Source organism: Contarinia nasturtii, unplaced genomic scaffold (assembly GCF_009176525.2).
Source record: "Contarinia nasturtii isolate CC-2019 unplaced genomic scaffold, AAFC_CNas_1.1 Cnas_scaffold_1371, whole genome shotgun sequence".
Classification (NCBI taxonomy): Eukaryota; Metazoa; Arthropoda; class Insecta; order Diptera; family Cecidomyiidae; genus Contarinia; species Contarinia nasturtii.
Genome location: NW_022198708.1, coordinates 2,586,451 through 2,606,393, shown reverse-complemented (window position 1 = coordinate 2,606,393; position 19,943 = coordinate 2,586,451). Strand labels below are relative to the sequence as shown.

At 31.2% G+C, this 19,943-nt stretch overlaps 3 protein-coding genes across 6 annotated transcripts; 1 reads left to right on the top strand and 2 right to left on the bottom strand.

The window, feature by feature from the left end:
- Nucleotides 1–5,171: 5,171 nt before the first annotated feature.
- LOC116345800 (vesicle transport protein USE1) lies at nt 5,172–6,390 on the bottom strand. The gene is made up of 4 exons (XM_031775488.1): nt 6,144–6,390; nt 5,682–6,078; nt 5,453–5,594; nt 5,172–5,371 (listed from the first exon to the last, which is right to left on the bottom strand). Exons 1-4 carry the CDS (start codon nt 6,284–6,286, stop codon nt 5,328–5,330), a joined length of 726 nt encoding a protein of 241 aa, XP_031631348.1. The 5' UTR covers nt 6,287–6,390; the 3' UTR covers nt 5,172–5,327.
- Nucleotides 6,391–7,110: 720 nt separating this feature from the next.
- On the bottom strand, nt 7,111–13,062 carry LOC116345642. 4 transcript variants are annotated; one of them, XM_031775178.1, is made up of 6 exons: nt 12,791–13,062; nt 11,023–11,593; nt 9,447–10,897; nt 9,241–9,349; nt 8,336–9,168; nt 7,111–8,229 (listed from the first exon to the last, which is right to left on the bottom strand). In XM_031775178.1, exons 2-6 carry the CDS (start codon nt 11,489–11,491, stop codon nt 7,237–7,239), a joined length of 3,855 nt encoding a protein of 1,284 aa, XP_031631038.1. In that variant the 5' UTR covers nt 11,492–11,593; nt 12,791–13,062; the 3' UTR covers nt 7,111–7,236. The 4 variants fall into 4 exon arrangements, with proteins under 4 accessions (XP_031631038.1, XP_031631041.1, XP_031631039.1 ...); XM_031775181.1 differs by having other exon boundaries at nt 9,447–10,825; XM_031775179.1 differs by having other exon boundaries at nt 11,023–11,541.
- Nucleotides 13,063–13,645: 583 nt separating this feature from the next.
- LOC116345643 (ras-related protein Rab-43) lies at nt 13,646–15,198 on the top strand. Its single transcript, XM_031775182.1, has 6 exons — nt 13,646–14,078; nt 14,183–14,204; nt 14,316–14,378; nt 14,465–14,595; nt 14,679–14,804; nt 14,879–15,198. Exons 1-6 carry the CDS (start codon nt 13,866–13,868, stop codon nt 14,981–14,983), a joined length of 660 nt encoding a protein of 219 aa, XP_031631042.1. The 5' UTR covers nt 13,646–13,865; the 3' UTR covers nt 14,984–15,198.
- Nucleotides 15,199–19,943: the final 4,745 nt, after the last annotated feature.

Sequence of the window (19,943 nt, the reverse complement as noted above, 5' to 3'; positions counted from 1 at the left end):
CGTGTATTTAAAAAAACAACATAAATGAAACACAAAACAATTATTATTATTAACAACCGAGAAATGGTGATCTTTTTTTTTAAATGCAAAGTGAACATAAACTAAAAGTGGAACAGATGAATCATTTATTTTTGACACAATCTCAAACAAATATTATTAATGCAGAATAGATGAACGTAATTTTATGAGCAAAAATACATTTTATTGTTAATTGTTGGAGCAGTAACTAGAAGAAGTTCTTGTTTTCTTCACTTCATTTATATCAAAAAGGCTCATCTTCTAATGCTATCGTTTTTTTTTTCATTATTATTCATAGTACGTTGCCAAAACTATATTTTGCTTTTTCAATTTACTTATTTTTGTAAAAAAAAAAATCCAACATTTTCTTACTTTCCATATACTCTGTCCACAGTTTCTGTCCATTGTTGCCAATAAAATGATTAGCTTATCTATTCAATGTTCTGTAGCTTTAATTCAATCATTTATTTTTCTTTGTGGAATTGAAGAGAAAAGACTTATCGTTAACGAGAATTGCAACTAATTCAATATCAACAGGTTTCTGTGTATAAAAAAAATTACATTTTTAGATAAGAAAGATTCACGGATAGCATCAATTAAGCAAACTGCATCAGATGACCAAAATGAACAAAATAAACACACACATAATAATTCTGACACATTTTCCGTACTATTTTTTCGTAAATAGAACAAACACAAATTTAAAGAATAATAAAAAAAGAACAACATAAATACCATCCAATTTACTGTAAAAAGAATTTTCTAATAATTAACAAACAAATATTTTGTTGTTGGTTTTTTTTTTTAAATCATTAATTAAAAGAGAAAAACAATGTTCACAACACAAAAAAAAATATACAACAAAACCTTTATCGACTTAGGGGAGAACACACATAGTTAGCGCACCTTATTTAACCTAAGCACATACGACAAATGATTATGATTATTCGATGATTATGTGATAAAAAAAAGTAACAATGAAAAACGATTATTAATACAACACACCAAAATCCAGACACAATCATGTACACACAACACTACACAAATTAGAGATTCCATCAAAACACACATACACACACACGAAAAATAAAATTCTATTATTCTCTAAACTTCATTCTATTGAATAAAATGAGTCGGTATAAAAATAAATACAAATTTGTAAATAAATTAAAACACGTGAAACGTATAAAAAATAAACAAAAAAATTAAAATAAATAAATTTCATATAAACTGAAAACGCGTTTTAAAAATAAAAAAAAAGAAGTGAAAACAAATAATTTACTTCACGTTACATTTTACTTCGGGTTCGGTATTCGCGTCACCTCGCATTAAAATACAAGAAAATCCGAAACATTTTCGTGTTTCGTTGAACAAAAATATTATATCTTGTTTCAACACTCACCGATTTTGAGCATTTTTTATTTAAAGCATCTAATTTTGTATTGGTCAACCGTTTTCGTTTTATATATGTATTAAATATATCTCACATACAATACATACGCAAACCCATTTAAAAAAAAGTGACAAAAAATGGCTGAGTCTATATGTATATTTTTGTGTATAAATCTCAGTTTAGTTTTTTATACTTGTTTTTAAGCTCGGATAAAAAACTTTTTAAACAAACGGTGTAAGCAAAATGAACATGTGCCATGTATTGCCCCAAAAAATACAAAAAGGACAAAATATCGAAAGAGAGAGGAAAAAAAACAATTATAAAGTTATAAAGAGCTTAAGTCACAATTCAGATACACAAAATGAAAAGTTTACACACTGCATGGGTAGAGTTTGTAACTGAAGTTACAAGAAAGACTGAATTAAAAAGCAAAATAAAGAAATACAAATTGAAGAGAACAAAAGCATAAATTGTATGAAATATCAAAATATTGAAATTTTATTCAATTTTCACCCTAAAAATCTCCATTCGATTGGGGATCCACTTCAACGAATTATTTAAATTAAAATCGAATACAATTTCCACATTTTGATAAAATGCATACAGAATATAAAAAATAGAAAGAAAATAAAACAATGTAGTTCAGCAACATATTTTGGGGCAAACAGATTCTATACTTGTAATGTTAGATAGTTATTTATTAAATGAAATGCTTATTCTAAACTTAAAAACTGTAAAAAGAGAAGAAACAAACAAAAAAACACATACACAAAACAGAGAATTTTTTTTATAGAATTGTTAATTTCGATGTTCTTAATCTTAAACGGTATGATGAATACAATTTAAATATCAAATGCTCCAAAATCGGAATATGTTTCGTTTTTACCGCGTTTTTTGCGTTTTAAATTTAATTTAATTTAAAAAGAAAAAACATTTAATATAAAATCCAATTAAAAATTAAAATGTATAAAAATTAAAAGAGAAATAAATAAATGCAAGATAGCCAGTTACCGCGTTTCCATCCGTGCCGTTAAAATAAATGAATTAAAAATCTAACATAAAAACTAAAACTGAGTGAAAATAATTAAACAAAATACACAAATATAGATCGCGTCGTTTATTTAGCTTTCTTCCGGTGATCGAAACAAAGTGCTTTGTAAACAAATATCTAAATGTTTAATTTAAACAAACAGACAAAAATGCAAGAAGAACACGTGGAGATAAAGATGAATCAACAAAAAATGCATATAACATAATTTATAATATTAATCGTAAGGGGAAACATTCGGGTGATCGTCGGTATATTTTCGCGTCGCGTTTTTCAAACCAATTGTATAAAATAAAATAAAAATCTGAATTGTAACAAAAGTTAATATATATCGTAAATTTATCAAAATACAGGATTCGTCCCCAAAATCCTTCGGTTCGTCGCGCGTACATTTAATTTTACCGACCTTTTTAGAATATAGAAATTTTGAATCTTTTTTTTTTTGTCTCATATATTTTTTTCCGTAATTTATCTATTAATCTATAATTATAATTAAACTACTGACAATGATGACAAACATGAAGAAAATAAATACCGAGAAATTGAAAAAAATAATGAGAAAAAGAGAGAAAGAGAGAGAGATAAAACTTTTTAAAAGAATGTTATGCGAATAGGTGTTATTTAAAACAAATTTAGTTGTTTAAGTTAATTAAAAGAGTAAATCAACTTTGAGATAGTGAATCCAAGTAACGATATAAATTTCAAATCACAATTCAGTGGAAATTCCGGATTTTTTTTTTAAATGTATATTAACGCGGAAATAGTAGTAGTGGAATTGCAGTTCAAGTGTCAAAATAGTCGAATTATTAACAAAAAAAGCAGCCAAAACGAAACAAACGATTTAAGCATAAAAAATATTATAACACTCAGACATCCACACCGAACATCAATAAAAAGAAGAAGAAGAAGAAGAAATAAATATCTTTTGGCACTGAATACAAAACGTAAATTCCATCTAAGTACACCTTGAGTTAATTGCCACTCGATGGAGAGAAAGAGATATCAGAAGTTCGATTCAACATTGAAAGCAACGATATCGACAATTTTTTTAAAAGATTTTCCTCTCCATCGATTGATTTTAATTTTTGGAATGTTTAATTGAAAAATACCAAACATTTATCAGCAGAGATATGTGCAGAGAACGGTGCTCTTTTGGCACAATCAAGCCGTAAAATTGTTTATGGTCCGCGCCAAAAATGAAATGATTGTCTAGAATTTATTTTTTAAAAGCAAACCGTACGTACCTAAGCGAAAAAAAACAAAACGAGAAAAGAAAAACTGAACTGTGTTCTCTCAAAAATGTACTCTTGTCGCGAAAGATAAAAAAAGAAGAAGAAGAAAAATCACATTTAATCGTTACTTTTACAAAGTGAATAACAAATTTCGGGTGATCTTTATCGTATAATTCTTAATTTCTTGTGTATTTATTATTAATGGCTCGATGATTTAGTTTCTCCTTCAATTTTCACGTGAATTTTCGTTTGCTAGGATTTTTTTTTTTGAAAGAAGGTATTACAAACAATTTGAAAATAAAAAAATGGTAATGAATTCTCATTTAAAATGCCGGTATGAATGTGGCCAGCTCATGAATGGGTCTTATGTACAATTGTACATATGTAGCTCTTCTACTAAACAAACAAAAAATTGATTAAAAACAAATACAACAAACTCGCAAATGTGAGGAAAACAAAACACGAACTTATTTATAAAATGCTTGAAGAAATTTTAAAAACATACACATACACACATACAAACGATGGAAGAAAGTTTTAAAAAAACATGCATGTAAAAAAAGATCAATTGAAATTGAACTGGTATTCGATACATCAACTGATCATATTTTCCGTCATTTCATTTATTTTTACTTACTTTGAATACGCTCACAATACGAAATTGATCGCTGGAACGCAGAGTATTGTTCTAAGTTTTGCATTTTCAGGAATGTCAGTAAGATTTAAAGTGCTCCATTTGTTTTTCGTTTTTTCTTTCATTTCCATTGTGATTCCCTTCACTATGATTTTTAGTGATTCAAACTATTTTCCCCACCACAACCAAAAAGTCGTACGATTTACGAAACTGACAATTTCGAAACAAAATTAACTTAACGTGAAAAAAAAGTATTGGTAGTAAAAAATAAATAAACAAACAATTAAGGAAAAAAAATGAACTTGAAAAAGTAATATATAATGTGTAATATTGTAGCTCATCATCATCTCTTGCTATTCAACGTAGTCTAAGATCAATTTTGTGCGCATTCAGAACAAGTGAAATAAATATAAAACATTAAATTGGTTGTACAAAACCACGGACGAAACAAACAAAATACTTCGTTCATAAAACCTAATTATTTTTTTTTCCATTAAACCTTCATTGAAATTCAAAATTCAATAAAGAATAAGAGAAATAAATAAAAACTAAAAGAAAATTGTCTATCAAACATATTCCCATTTCAAAATATGAAAAACAAAACCAAATCAACAGCAGTAACAACAAATAAATCACAAATTATCACATATTTTTGGAATTGGATCATTGATGTTAATTGTAATTTAAGCATTGTAGCTTAACAACTCAAATAAAAAACCACAAGTTCAATGGCAAATTAAAATACAAACTACTCGACTTTCTTTGTAGCACTTTTAAATTTCAGATCGACAAATGTGAGGTCACACATAAACCAAAAATGCATCAATTAAAAACAAACCACTGAGATTAAGGCGTATGATTTTTTCTTGGTGAGTTTATTTATAAATTAAAAACAACAAAAAACCAGGAACATTTGCAATTCAAGGTAATGTACAATCGATTTTCGTATTCAATTGTGATTCCATAGACTCATCAAGAGGCATAAAACGATCCAAATCGAAATTACGATTTTGGTTTCTTCATAATTTTCATAAACAAAACCATAGCTGCAATGATAAAAAGAAACGTGTCATAAGAATGAAAGTAATTCAGAAGACTGCTTCATTTTATGAGAACAGTACACTTACAGATGAATGTAATCATTACTACTCCGAGCATAATCCACATCCACCATTTGCACGCTCTTGCTGAATGTTCTTTAAGTATGGTCGTTTCTTTATTCAACGCAGAATAATTCATATCCGATAAATTGCTCGATTTGCTGACAATCTGCGTATAAAATTGAATTCAATTGAGCGAAAGAAAAAAAATTGTATTAAAAATTCAAATGGTTTCGAATCGAATTAAGTGACATACATCAGTGTCCTTTCGAATGATTCGATTTGCAATTTCGGTTTGTTCCCTTAGATTTCTGGTCAATGCAAGCATATCTTCGGCAATTTTCTCTTGCATATTCGTATGATGTTTTATCGATTCATTCATATCGTCTCCGCTTCCCGTTGTACTGCTTTTCACACGTTGTCGCACCGTATTATTTGGATCCGTTCCACTCACCCCCAATAAATCACGACGTAATGATTTTGCATACTTCGCATCATGTATTTGATTCATTTCTCTGACAATATGATTACCAGACTCTGTCGATTTTAATTTGAATTGGTCACTCAATTTTGGTGGTTCAACATAGTTTGTTTGCTCTTTCAACGTTCGGCATCTTGTTTTGTATTCATCAATAGTTGATGCTTTCGGCTTTCTAAACACAAATGTTTTTTTTTTATTGAATAAACGATCATTACAATGGAAAATAACTACACTTACTCTTCACCATCCTCTAACTCCTTAATCATAGTGTCCAATGATTTAATATATTTCTTAAGTAGCCAATTATTTGTATCATCTTTCACTAAATCCTCACATTGAACAATCAATGTGCGAATATTTATTTCTAATTTAGTAGCCATTTGTGTTGTCTAAATGTTATTTTATAAATACGTTCGAAAATCTTTTAATAATAAATAGAAATGCTTTCTAACTATCTTATAAACAAAATGCAAACAAAAAAAACTGTTTCAATATCATACACGTCAATTATTAAATGTCATTGTGTCAAACGTGTATGTGTGGTGTAAGTGGTGAATTTTAACGCCAAATGAAATACAACGCAACCGACAGCATTAATGCATAGTGCATATATAAACTGCATACAGTATAGCACCGGTCATGTATCCCGTTATTATTGTAAAAGGATTGGCATCATAAAATACATCAAATAACTGCAAAAATGTTCCGTCCGTTTAATTATTGATGCTAAAATGGAATTTTTTGAAAAGAAAACACAATTGATTCCAATGTACAAATCACATGATTGTTTTGTTCTTGTTGTTATTTTTATTGGTTCCTTTAAACAAATATTTTATATTATTATTAATTTACTATAAATTGTTGTTATTTGCTACTTTACATAAAATCATTTCCTTTTTCCCTTATTCCAAAAAAATAAAAAAATGAATGAATTCCATTTTTTTGGACACAAAGAAAAAGTGTTGTACTGTAAACACTAATTAAATGGCTTATAAAAACTGAATCAAATTCAAAAATTACGTTAATTACTGCTCTTATTTTCTTTATTCTCTTTATATTTGTATGTTGTGTTATTAATTGTCCGATGTGGGATGAAAGTTGATTTAAAAAAAATCAATGCAAATTGAAAGAAAAAAAAAACATTGTGAAAAATGAGTTATTTTTATGCATTTTAAAAAAAATGATCGTTTTGATTTGTGTATTTTGTTTCATAAGAAAAAGACGTTATTTTTTCTCTTTTTCAAGTGACCGTTGTATGGTTTTGTTTTTGTAGAGTTGTGTGTATGTGTGTGTGTGTGTGTGTGGGTGTTTATTTATGCGTATATAGTTATTATTCTTCGAGGTTAATGGTCATCTGAACGGACATTGCAACGCGGTTTATGTGATTTTCATTGAAATATTTTATACGAAGTAAATGACGTTGAATAATATACAAACGAATAAATTCGTTCAATGATGGATCGAATGCATTCGTTTCGATTAAATCTTTTGTTATTTTATTCACAACATTTTCGCATACGCGAAAATTTGGATTCTGTACGGTACAAAATGTTTCTTCGACCTTCTTCAATTTACGCTTCAGATCTTTTATATCCATTGAGTCTGGATATTTTTTTGCATATGTTTCGCATATCCAATGGATTAATGCGGCAACATAGAATGTTTCATTGCGGCCATTCACTTCAGCAGCGGTGACAGCACCATTGAAAAAGAATGTAACATTCGATTCAATTTTAACGGAACAATTTTCGCCCAAGAAAATATCCTTAATAATACGAAATAGTTGTGTTGGTGGCATAACACGCTTGAAACTGTACTTATTGATCAGGTCATTTAATTTGGTCCGTGTTATTTCATTTGTGATCGCTTCCGTTGAGAATGTTGAATTCTTATACTTTGACATCACCGATTTGCGTAACATTTTCAACGATACAATTGACATCATCATTGCTTCACGGAATTTCTTTCGTGTACCTTCGGTCGTATTCGCATAGTCCAATTTGAACAGACGAGCATGAATTTTGTCGAGTCGCTTATTTTGAAAATCCATATATCTATCAAAATTAACTGTATCCACATCAGAATCAATACATTGCGGTCGGTTCATTAGTTCCGAATATGATTTCATGATGCTAATAAATTCGGTGACATTCTTTGTAGATCGATCATCAATTGGCAAACTAATTCGCATCAAATTGATTGTAAATTGTGAAAAAAATGTATGAATTGCGTCGACGTTATTAATATCATTATCGGTCCATGCAAGCAATTCACGCGGAATTGGAATGCGACGGTAATTTTTGTGGATGGCTTGCATTACAGCCTGTAATTACATTAAAAACACATATTCATTTAGTCATTATTATTTATGAAAGCAATTCTAAAAATGTAAATAAACAAAATAAAAATGAAATAAAAATGGGCATTACTTGTTTATTGATCGGCTGCTTGGTTTGTTGGTTGTCATCGATAGTTAAGTGGCCACCGAAGAAGTGTGCATTTGTCGCTTGTAGCATATCATCCAAATAATAGAAACAATGAATTTTCTCTTGTGTAATGGGATGTGGAAAGACTCCTTTGCCGTAATTTATTGATAAATCGGCGAAAATATCTGATTTTTCTTCTTCAAAATTGCTTGATAGTGCAATGACGGGAAAGTCAATTTTGTGCAATGCCTCAATCACACCATTCAGTTGTTGTTTTGTAACACGTGTATCGAAATTGAAATACACAACTTGTGCCCAGTCTTTGTACAATCCACGCGCAATAATCAATGTCATATATTTGTGTGGACCCAAAATGAGATCTTTTTGCTCATCATATTCATATATTTCGGCTGTTTTAATGTAACTGATTTGAAGTATGGTCAATTTTTCATGATCTTCATGAATTTGACCATCACAATCAAGTATTTGTAACATTGTACTCTGGATACCACGTACCAATTGAATGTTATTTACAAACTTGCGAACGTCATCGGTGCTTGGCATCGGAATTGAAAATTTATCTCGTAAATAATTAAATAACGGAATGTTTAATCGTTGCAAGCTAAACGCTTTACATAATTCCATATTCGTCCATGACAATGAATTAATGTCAACGCTTTGTTCAACTTTATCATTTATCAAATTTGCGATGCGTTGCTTGTAAGTCCGGATTTCGTCGCCACGCTTCTCATATAAATCGAGTAATACACGATTTCGTTCTTGCAATGCCTGTAAATTTTGCGGCTGCTGTTTTCTTTCAGACGTATCCATAAGTCCTGAAACCATTTTTTTTTTTAATTTACATATTTATGCATGAAAACGCTTCTTTATTTTCTAAATTATCTTACCACTTTGATTTGATTCAACCAATTGTTCATCGAGATGTGGTTGGTAGTTTTTCGGTTTTCGACCTCTCTTCTTTTTGAACGGTAATCCAACAAGTGGTATATCGTGGCCCTTAATAAATCAAATGTAAAAAAATGAATATTGAAAAAACGAAAACTCACACTTTATGAAAATTATTGACTATTTATTCTGTAATTTGTATTCTTACCGGTCGTCGGAAAATCTTCTGCTGTGGGATAATTCGTCGTACGTACGGTCGATGAATGTATGTTCGAATTGCTGACTTTGGTAATGGTTTTGTTGGCAAGAGACTTTGTGTGGCAGAAGATTCAGCTTGTCTGTCATACTCAGTGCTCAATCGATTCGGACTGGGCACACTATCACCGGTTATATTCGATTGTGACATAGATGTGCTTTGGTTTTCTGCCGCTTGCTGTAATTGTAAATCCCAGTAGTAACTCTTTGGCTTTCGGCCGCGCTTCTTTTTGGCTGGTGGTTCATTTGATAAAATACTAGTGTCCGGAGCATTTCCAATGCTTTCAACTTGCGATACAATCGAACTATTTGTGTCCGGATCTTGTTTAAGAGATGCTAAATGCTCATAATATGCTTTTGGTTTTCTGCCTCGTTTATTTGCATAAATGCTGAAATCCATTGATGTATTCGCAGACATTGGCTGTGTTTGTTTGGCCGCTTGCAAACCTTCGTCTTCATAACTTGTGTTTTGCAAAATGGCTGGTGCCGATTCATTGGCTTGTTCCATCATTTGTTGCAGATAGTAACTTTTCGGTTTACGTCCACGTTTCTTTTTAACAATTTGATTCGAAACGCTTGGGCTCTGTTGATCTTCTTGTTGTTGCTGTTGTTGTTGTTGTTGTTGTTGTTCATCATCTTGTTCTTCTTCTTGTTGTTGTTGTTGCTGTTGCTGTTGTTGCTCCAATTTAACAAAATAGGTTTCCATAAATTTGGGCTTGCGTCCACGTTTCTTCCATTCGATCGGAACATTTGGGGCCGATGTTGGTGCGGGTGATGGTTCGTTACTTATGTTACTGACATCGGTACCATTTTGACCGCCATCAACGCTTGCACCCGATTCATTTGCTCGTGCGGCCAATTCCAAATAATAGCTTTTTGGTTTTCGGCCACGTTTTTTCTTTATTGGCTGAAATTCCGATGTATTTGCACTTTCATCCAGTTGGGATGTTGATTCATTGTGCGAATCTTGTTCACTTTGTGTCGTTGAATTAAGAAATGTTACATACCGATTTTTGGGCGGTCGTCCTCGTTTTTTCGGCGAACTAGCATGGAAAATACTGTGTCCCATTGCCATTGAAAAATCATCAACCTGTGATTGCATCGAGCGATTTTGTAGACGTAATGCTTCCTTTTGGGCGGCACGTTCCGATTTTTCTTCTTCGGTTAGTGGTGGTCGGCCGCGTTTTCGTTTCACAATTGCCGCATGTTCGTCATTGTCCATTCCATTGCCATTCGTAATATTACCGTTACTTGTTACACCAAATTTGGGCTCATCGCTGCCATCTCGTTCACCGCTCGATTCGTATGTGTCTGATTCCGAATCTGAATACGCTTCATTTGAGTGTTCATAAAATAAATTAGCTGAAGGATTTACACGCAATGAAATATCGTCATCCGGCTTACCTAAATTGACCCAAAAAAAAGTGCATTTATATCGAAGTTTTGAAGAAGAAATTTTTTTTAGAAAAATATTGGATAATATATAAGAAATTTATAAAAGGAATTCCAATAGGAGGCATCCGGCTTACCAAATTTAAAATTGCTTTTGAAATTTGCTGCCTTTTTTATGTCGTTCATGACGCCACGTCGAATTAGTGAATCAAGTGACAAACTAACTGTTTCTTCTTCTTTCTCGTTGCTATCTTTATCGTGCGAATGGCTTTTGCTGTTTCGCTTCTTTGTACCGCTTGAACTTTTTGTTGTTTCGCTACCGCTGCTGCCGCAACCTCGTTGCACACGCTGTAAATGCAATACTCTTGCGCGAGCGTCGGGCAATGAAATTTCTGAATCTTTAGCAGTGCTGGTGCTGCTGGTATTTGTAGTTGTATTAGTGGTGATGCTTGTAGATTTTGGCGCGTTTACTTTTGCAGTTGTAACTGTTGTTGAAAATGATTTTTCACGTTCCGAAAATGACACTTCACTCAATGGTTCTAATAAATTTCCATCATCAACGTGGTCCACCGAATTTTCCTCACTCTCCATTGAATTCAGATCCATTGAAATTCAACACTTTCTCTCTCTCTATTTCAATTCTCTCTATTCACGGCCTGTTTTTTTTTATTTTACCAAAGGAAAAAACAAAGAAGATTTAATAAACACCTGCAAATATACAAAGAAATTTTTCATCATGATTTGTCATTAATAAATAACTTTTCTTCTATCATAATGTCATTTTTTTATTTAGTTATATGAAGAATTATAAATCACAGTGAAATAATGTTACGACAGAAATGAAATTATGTTTGCTCTTAAACGCAACCAAAACTAATGGCCGAAAATACATCCAAAATATATTCGCAAACTTGTCGCAGATGAACAACTACACACATGAAAACAATTTAAATCAAATCTAATCATAAGCATAGAAGAATATTATGGCATAGAGGAAATTAGTGTAGCCAGCACAAAAAAAAAAATAAATAAATAAAAAGTAAATTCGATGAATGATTTGTTTAAAAATGGCAGATATATATTCAATGTATGCAAAACTATTTTTTTCTTATTTGTTTGAAATTCATAGCTCAGCAACAAAGAAGAAAAGAGAGAAAGAAAGAGAGAGAGACACTGAGAGCCGGTATACGGTAAAATGTGAGCAATAAGAATACACGAAAAAAAAGGAATATATTCAATAAATCAACACAATTACATCACATTTTGTCGTTGGCAATCTGTTTAAATTATAAATTATCGTAAATTAAAATGGATTCAGGCAGCATTTATTTCCACAAATTCAATTCCATATACACACATATATACTGAGAAAATAGATTCTTTATGCGATAAATCGAATTTATTTAAAATTCGCTCATCGAGAAAAATGTAAAACTATTCGATTCCAAAAAAATCATTTTTTTTCACACATTGTTTTTTTGTTAACTTTATTTCGGAAATTAATTCTTTTTTTCTTTTGTCAATTCAGCAATTTGCCTTTTCAGCTTATTTAGTAGCGCAATTTTTTTTAAAATATATTTTGTACACCATTTCACTTATAATCAGTTATATATTGTATTTGTATTGTTATTAATTATATATCGTTTCATATTTTCATTTTGTAGCAAAAACAAAAATGATTCAAGTTATCTAAATTGAAAAGACAACAACAATCATCAAGTATTAATAAGCATAACACGAAATTTTAAAATAAAAAAAAATGTCTCTGTCGCAATGTACACTTTTCTATCCATTTCTGCAAACGCCAAATAAAAATTTCAATCGCAATATAAGAACCAAAAATTGAATAATTTTTTTTTCTCGAAAATAATAATAAAAATGACGATAAACGATAATGTGGCTTACTCTATTTTCCGCTCTCTCTCTATCTCTTTTTCTCTTTCCTCCACACTCTCTCACTCCCCGAAAATAATTTGCAATAAAAGAAATCGATGACAACCATTTACCATGTGCAAATAAAAATGTAATTTTATTTTTATAAAATGCAAATGACGTTGAATGCTTTCCTTTTTTCGTTCGTCTTTTGTTTTTATACAAACAAAAATATTTATTAGAAAAATAGAAGCAAGCCAAGCTTCTTTGCGACCATTCCTGTCAATGCATGCACACCAAGCAAAATTACATGTATTATAAAACACACTGAAAAAAAAAAAACAGAGACTTAAGCAAAAAGATAGAATAAGAAGTCTGATGGTGTGTATCGTCATAGAAGCGGCAATCGCACAACTCTACACTGCTCATTTTTTCTCATTGAATTTGTACGTATACCAACAAGAAACCCATATACATATGTTATTGATATCATTGTGTGAGTATGCGATCACAAACAATTTTCTTATGTATGCATGTATTTATCTCGCCGACACACCACAAACTGTTTCTCCACGAAGGATACTTATTCGATTAAGTCCCGTTTATATTATGTGCATAGAAATTAATGCGAAATATGCTTACTATGTTGATTTACAAATAAATTCGTGTATTTTTGAGTTATGTTCATTTAAAATACGACATTTTTTCTTTCTTTGCATTATAAATAATAATTGAAGTTCTTAAATACCGTCGACAGTCGCAATAAAGAAATGTTAGGTTATATAATGAACCAAATGAAGTAAATTGACATTGTCAAATTCATAGACGTACGACATGACTCAGATAAAACCCACTATGCTTGAGAACTGTCAAAAATGAATATGAAAAACAATAATAATCATTCATTTGCTTGGGTATATTTTCAATAACAAACAAAACATCATTATTTATGTTCGAAATTGTCGATTGGTTTTCTTTATGTGTATTTTTTTAAATTCGATAAGCAATTTTCTATATGATAATTTTTGAAAAGATTTCATTTAGTAAGTAATTTGTTAAGAGTTAAAAGCACGAAATTTTCAAACGCGGAATCAAAGCAAAAGTAATCATGACATCTCGTAGCCCGAATTCGCTGCTTTCGACAACGTATGACGAAACATTTGATTATTTATTTAAAATTGTATTGATCGGAGACTGTGGTACTGGAAAAACATGTGTTGTACAACGTTTCAAAACGGGCCAATATGAAGAACGACATGGGAATACAATTGGCGTTGATTTTTCTATGAAGACGGTCAACATTGATGGCAAAAAAATTAAAGTAAGTCAATCTCCCGCCCAAATCAATTTTCATTGTTTTTTTTCTGTAATTCGACAAATAAATTTCCATTTGAACGGCATTTTTTTTTCTTCAATTATTTATAGATAACCCTTTGGGATACTGCAGATAAGTTTTGCTATGTTGTTTTTTCTATCCAAAAAATACGTGATTAAATTTTTCCATTAATGAAAGATTTAAAAGTGCTCTAGAATGACGTATTTTCTTTTTACTTTATACGACAGGAACGTTTTCGGACGATAACTCAATCATATTATCGTTCTGCCAATGGAGTTATCATAGGTAAAATGAAGAGCTATAATGATTTTCAAGTATATAAATGATTCGCATTGATAATACGTGTTTGCCAATTTGTTGTTTTTTTGTAGTATACGATATTACAAAACGATCAACATTTTTGAGTATACAACGATGGATTGAAGAGGTTCGCCGATACACTACCTCTGATGTTATTCTAATTTTAATTGGCAATAAATGTGATTTGGAGGATGAGAGAGAAGTAATTGCACCGTTTTATCAAACACAAACATTTGTTTAACTCTATTTAATTATGTTCATTCAATGTTTTTTTAATGATTTCAGGTTGAATTAAGCGAAGCTCAGGCTTTATGTCAGTATATACCCGAAATATCATTTGTTATGGAAACATCCGCAAAAGAAAATACAAATATCAAAGACATATTCTATTTATTAGCAACCGAATTGATGGTGAGTGATCAAAGTAAATACGATATTTTCCATTCAAGTTGATAATATGCCAGTTATTCATTTTTTTCGTATAGCAAAGGCAAGCAAATTTAATTGCAGAAGAGGATGTTAATCAGCCAAGCATCACAATAACAGAAGGACAACCTGTAAATAATTGCTCTGGATGCAAGTTTCTGTGATACGCTTTATAAAATTTATCCAGAAAGGCAAAAATAAAATTGAGCTCCATTTACTCGACAAAACCACTTCCAATGGGTGTAAATTGAAATGGTAGTCAATAGCACTGATGTTGTAGAAAATATCAGTAACTATTTGAATAAAGCTTACTTTTACTTTATTGTTATGCTTTATTTGACACAAAATTGTATACTTTATCGTAAAAAATTCAGATTAATCGTACAAGATTGTATGTGATTTTTTTTTTTGGTTTTCCACATGATTATTTATAGTGACGAAGCAAAATCAATTGTAACGAGCCAATAGTTTGTAAAGAAAATATCCTAAAAGCAGTAAATAAAATTAACCATTACATGCAGTGTTTCTCTGTAGCAATAAAAAAGAAGGAAGAAATTTGACATTTCAAAAAATTCAATACAAAATGTGAAACTATTATTATACAGTCGCAGAAGACTAAATAAAAAATGAATAACGAATATTCTCGAAATGAATTGTTCGATATCAAGATGACATTTGTTGGACTTTGAAGTGCCTGAAGTTGGAAGTCTTTGCCATTTTCATTGTATTTTCGGCGAAAATGATACTTTTGACAAAAAATTTCATTTTATCGCTATCAAGCTGATTTTTATGATTGGAAACCAGTTATAACATTGGGCTAAGATATTAGTTTGGGATTTTCTTAGCCATTTTCTGTGTATTTTGGATAAAATTTTGGAACAACATGAATGTTCAGGTAAAATTCGAGATTGATCGGGTTCAAAGTACGATTTCAAATAGCTCAGTTTCTGGAGGTGAGAAATATTTTTAAATTCCACTTATTTGTAGATCAAGAAGTAATGCTTTACATATCGATACACCAATTGTATTTAAATATTTTTTTTCCCTGAAAATGGAATGAAAATGATAATAATTGATAATCTCATGAGCACTACTTGCTTTGAGTTTGTATAAGAAACTCAATAAAAAAATTCAAATCGTGTCGAAAAAACTAACAACAATTTTATTCTTGTACAAGTTAGTACTTAAACTATATCACAGCTTTTGTATACTTACTTTTCGATTGAACTGTTAGATGGCGCCATTTGCGTGGCAGTTGTATCGCATTTGAAATACAAAAGTTTATACTTTTTCAGTGATCTATAACTTGGCGTTGTCTTTAAATATCGCGATTGATTACATTAAATAAAAGTATGAATAGTACAATTTTGATTTGTCCATTGTGTCCGATTCAAGCTTATTATTGCTCATTCACACATACACACAAACAGATTCTATTCGCTTGAAGTTACCAGCAATGATAATATCTTTCATATATTAAGAAACCAATCGTCTGGATACAGTGTGTGTAGATATAAATCTAAATTAAGGTTTTTCAACGATTTGAGCGGCTCAAGATTACTCGTTTAATCAACAGTTTTGTTTTATATTCTGTTGCTCTTAAAAAAGTTAGGCCAACCGCCGTAATTAGTAAATATTATCGTAGATGAAACGTTCTCATCAAGCTCAATCAAATAATCAAATCGTAATTTAATTGTTAACAAGAATAATGGTACTATTCTTTTTCTTCGCAATTGGTTATCTCGTTTTCACTGCCTGCGAGTGAATAAAGTGTTAGGCGTTAACCAATGTACTTCAAACAAAATCTCCATTTATGTTGAAGACTAGAATATATGAGCCAAATCGTTTATTCCACATTTGATTGTTGAATCTGAAACTACAATGTGGCGCCTCGGGCACATCATGTATTTTTAAACACATATTGTATGTATTTGTGAATGTCTTTCTTCTTTCATTCTACTGTATTTCTTCATATTTGGATTATATTCATCTAATCAAGAAATAATCCGTCCTGATTGTGCTGTGATTTAACAGTGACGAAATAATTAATTTGGTTGCTCATTGTTTTCTCTCGATATCTTGTTCACAACTAATTTCATGTTGTTTTTCTAAGTTATGTATTTAATGTGGTGTTGTTTCAACGGAAATGCTCAAATTATCGTATAATCTTAAACAAATTAAACGTTATGAATTTGGGCGTGCAGAAGTTGAATTATAATAGCAGATCAATTATAAACGGACCGTTGAATCATTTATTGTGCGGTAATGTAGGACAATGGATCTCGAACTTATTATAGTAAATTTGTTCATATGAACATGAATACAATCATGACCAGAATCAATTCATTTAAAACAGAAATCGATTCGATGTATTTGTTTGTTTATGAAAGAACATTTTGGGTGATTTGAAACCATTTCGCTCTCTCCCTCTCTCTTTCTCTCTCTGGTCATTGTTCGATGATGAGTCAAAATAATTAACAAAAAATTTATAGAAATTCACATGAAATGGGAGATGATGAGCTGTGAACAGGGAACTCCAATGGTGAAAACTAGCAATAATTTTTCATTAAATTATTTCAGTCGGTCAGGTAATAAATTTTCGGATTAAGAATTAAATTGTCTAATACATTGGTCCCACTTTAAAGAGACCAGACCACAGTTAAAGTGTATATTGACGCAATGAACGTGCGTGCGCGGTGCGCATTTTCATTCGCCAACCATATTTACATATTAAAACACTTTACGATTTCCCTTGAATAATGAGTGTATTTTCTTCATATATCTCAATTGGATTTATTTGCCCGTTTTTTCAACATGCCGCGCAACCATTCCCTGCTGATATCGAACGTTTAATACCATTTATTTTACTTAGTTTTTATCGTTCGAAAAGCATCTATGTCAATTTTATTCCATTAGCACTGGCAGGGAGTCAATTGTACAAACAATGCATATCCATAATTTTGTAGCACAACACAAATGAAACAAACCAACGAAAAATACGCAACTGTTCTCGTCATCGTCACCGCAAACAAAGCCGAAAATGCTCCACAGCAAAAACGAATGCATTCAATAACATTAATTTTAGCCTCAAATCCTCTATTTAACTCGTAATTAACAATTTTTCCCGCCAAGAATATGCCATTTCTGTGTGTGCGTTTTTTTTTAAATACGGTTACGAATAAATTGAATGTTTATTCGTTTTGTTCTACACAATTGAAATAATGAGCGTTACAAATGTTGTCATTTTTTCCGCATTTCAAGGCGTTTTTAGTGTAAAGCTCTTGAAAAACAGAGCGCCCATTTCCTCGTATCTTAATTTTATTCAATGAGAATAAAAATAAACCATTCTGAAATGTATTCGTTCATTAAATGTGCCCAAAATGGAACTAAATGGATCGTGCGCTCTTACATATACTTTTTTTTTGTATCATTTCTTTTTTTGGATGCTATAAAATGAAAATTAGCTTGCTATAATTACAAATGAGCAAATTAATTTGGGTGTTTTGTTTCTTAAAAAAAAAAAAAAAACAAACAAAAAAATTAAATGAGCTCATTGGTTGAAATTTTTAATATGCCAGACGGATAATGAATTCAATCCATTGAAATGATTTCGATCGGCATTATTTCAGAAAAAATAAAACGAGTGAATGAATACAGAAGAAGAATGAAACACAGGCATCGGGTAAAGCGCACACAATGGTATATCGAATTAGTGGCGTCGAACATTCTGAGAATCGAGTACATATGTTCGACAATCCAAACTCTCTCGATCCCTTTTCCTTTTTTTGGCTCTCTTTCGTGAGCACTTTCATACAGTGCAAACAAGACCAGATATCATGGCACCTATCAAAAGAGGCAAAGATTCACGTTCATATATATATATATATATATATATTCAAATGTTGGTCATTTCATTCGACGCGAATCGAGCGGACAATTTGTGTGTTGGCCGCACATTGAATATCAGTTAAATATAATATTCTTCATTCTCTGTGTGTGCATATTTTGATGTTTTCAGTAGCTATGCAAAGTATGAAAATAAACACATTCGCGTATAAATCAATTGCAAAAAGGCCACATAAAATGTTGCATTGGATGCAAATCAAAACGAGAGAAATTGAATTGGAATATTTTTAACTGAAAGAGCAGCGAAAATTCGATGGTGTGTCGAATATGAAACGTAGAGAGAAAGACACTCACAATGTATTACATACATTCTATCGGTAATCCCACCCATATATACACTACTTTTTCAATGGTAAAACTGAAGAAATGAGCAAAAAAAAAAGAAATTCGGAGCAAATTTGTCATCAAAACGTTTATTAAATCGCATTCAATTCGGCAAATTACACGGACTACGGAATTGTGTGTGCAAACAATCGAAATGTGGCACGGAAAAAATTGAACGAGGAGGCGTGAACATTCAACAATGTTGCAAACAAACAATGTTTGTTAGCGTCAACGTTTGCTGCAAACACGTTCCCGGCGAACGAATCACGTGTTCAGTGTGTACACACATACATGTTTCATATTCGATATTTCATGAGAGCTTCTCTTAGTTGCTGCAGAGCAACTGTATGGAATGAAATAAATACAACAAAAACAAATCCGCGTTAAAGTGCTTCTTCTCCATGGTGCGAACGCATGCCATATGTTTTATCCAGAAATACATTTATAACAAAATAGTGTATTTGTGGTGGTTCGATGATCGTAGCGACGATTGAACGAGAGAGGCGATATGTTTAGTTTAAAGCGTTATTCTCTCATTCTTTCTCTCTTTAATATTTTTGCGTTGCTTTTTTCGCTCTTCTCACTGAACGTAATTGATTGGGCTCATAAACGTGCCGGATTATACAGCAATACACTGCTTCATTAATGTCTTTCTTTCTTTCCTCTCTCTCTCTATATCTCTCTCTCTCTCTTTGTTATGCATTCATACTTGAATGTGGGATCGAAATTTTTTTCTCTTTCCGTGCTAATTTGTACATTCTCAATATTGTGTATATTGTTAAGCGTAAACGATTTTAAGAAGCACCGCCTTATGTATGCATGACTCTCTTTCTCTCGCTCTCTGACATCGTTACTGTATTGAAAGTGCACGCGGCGCCTGCATTGTTTTATTTT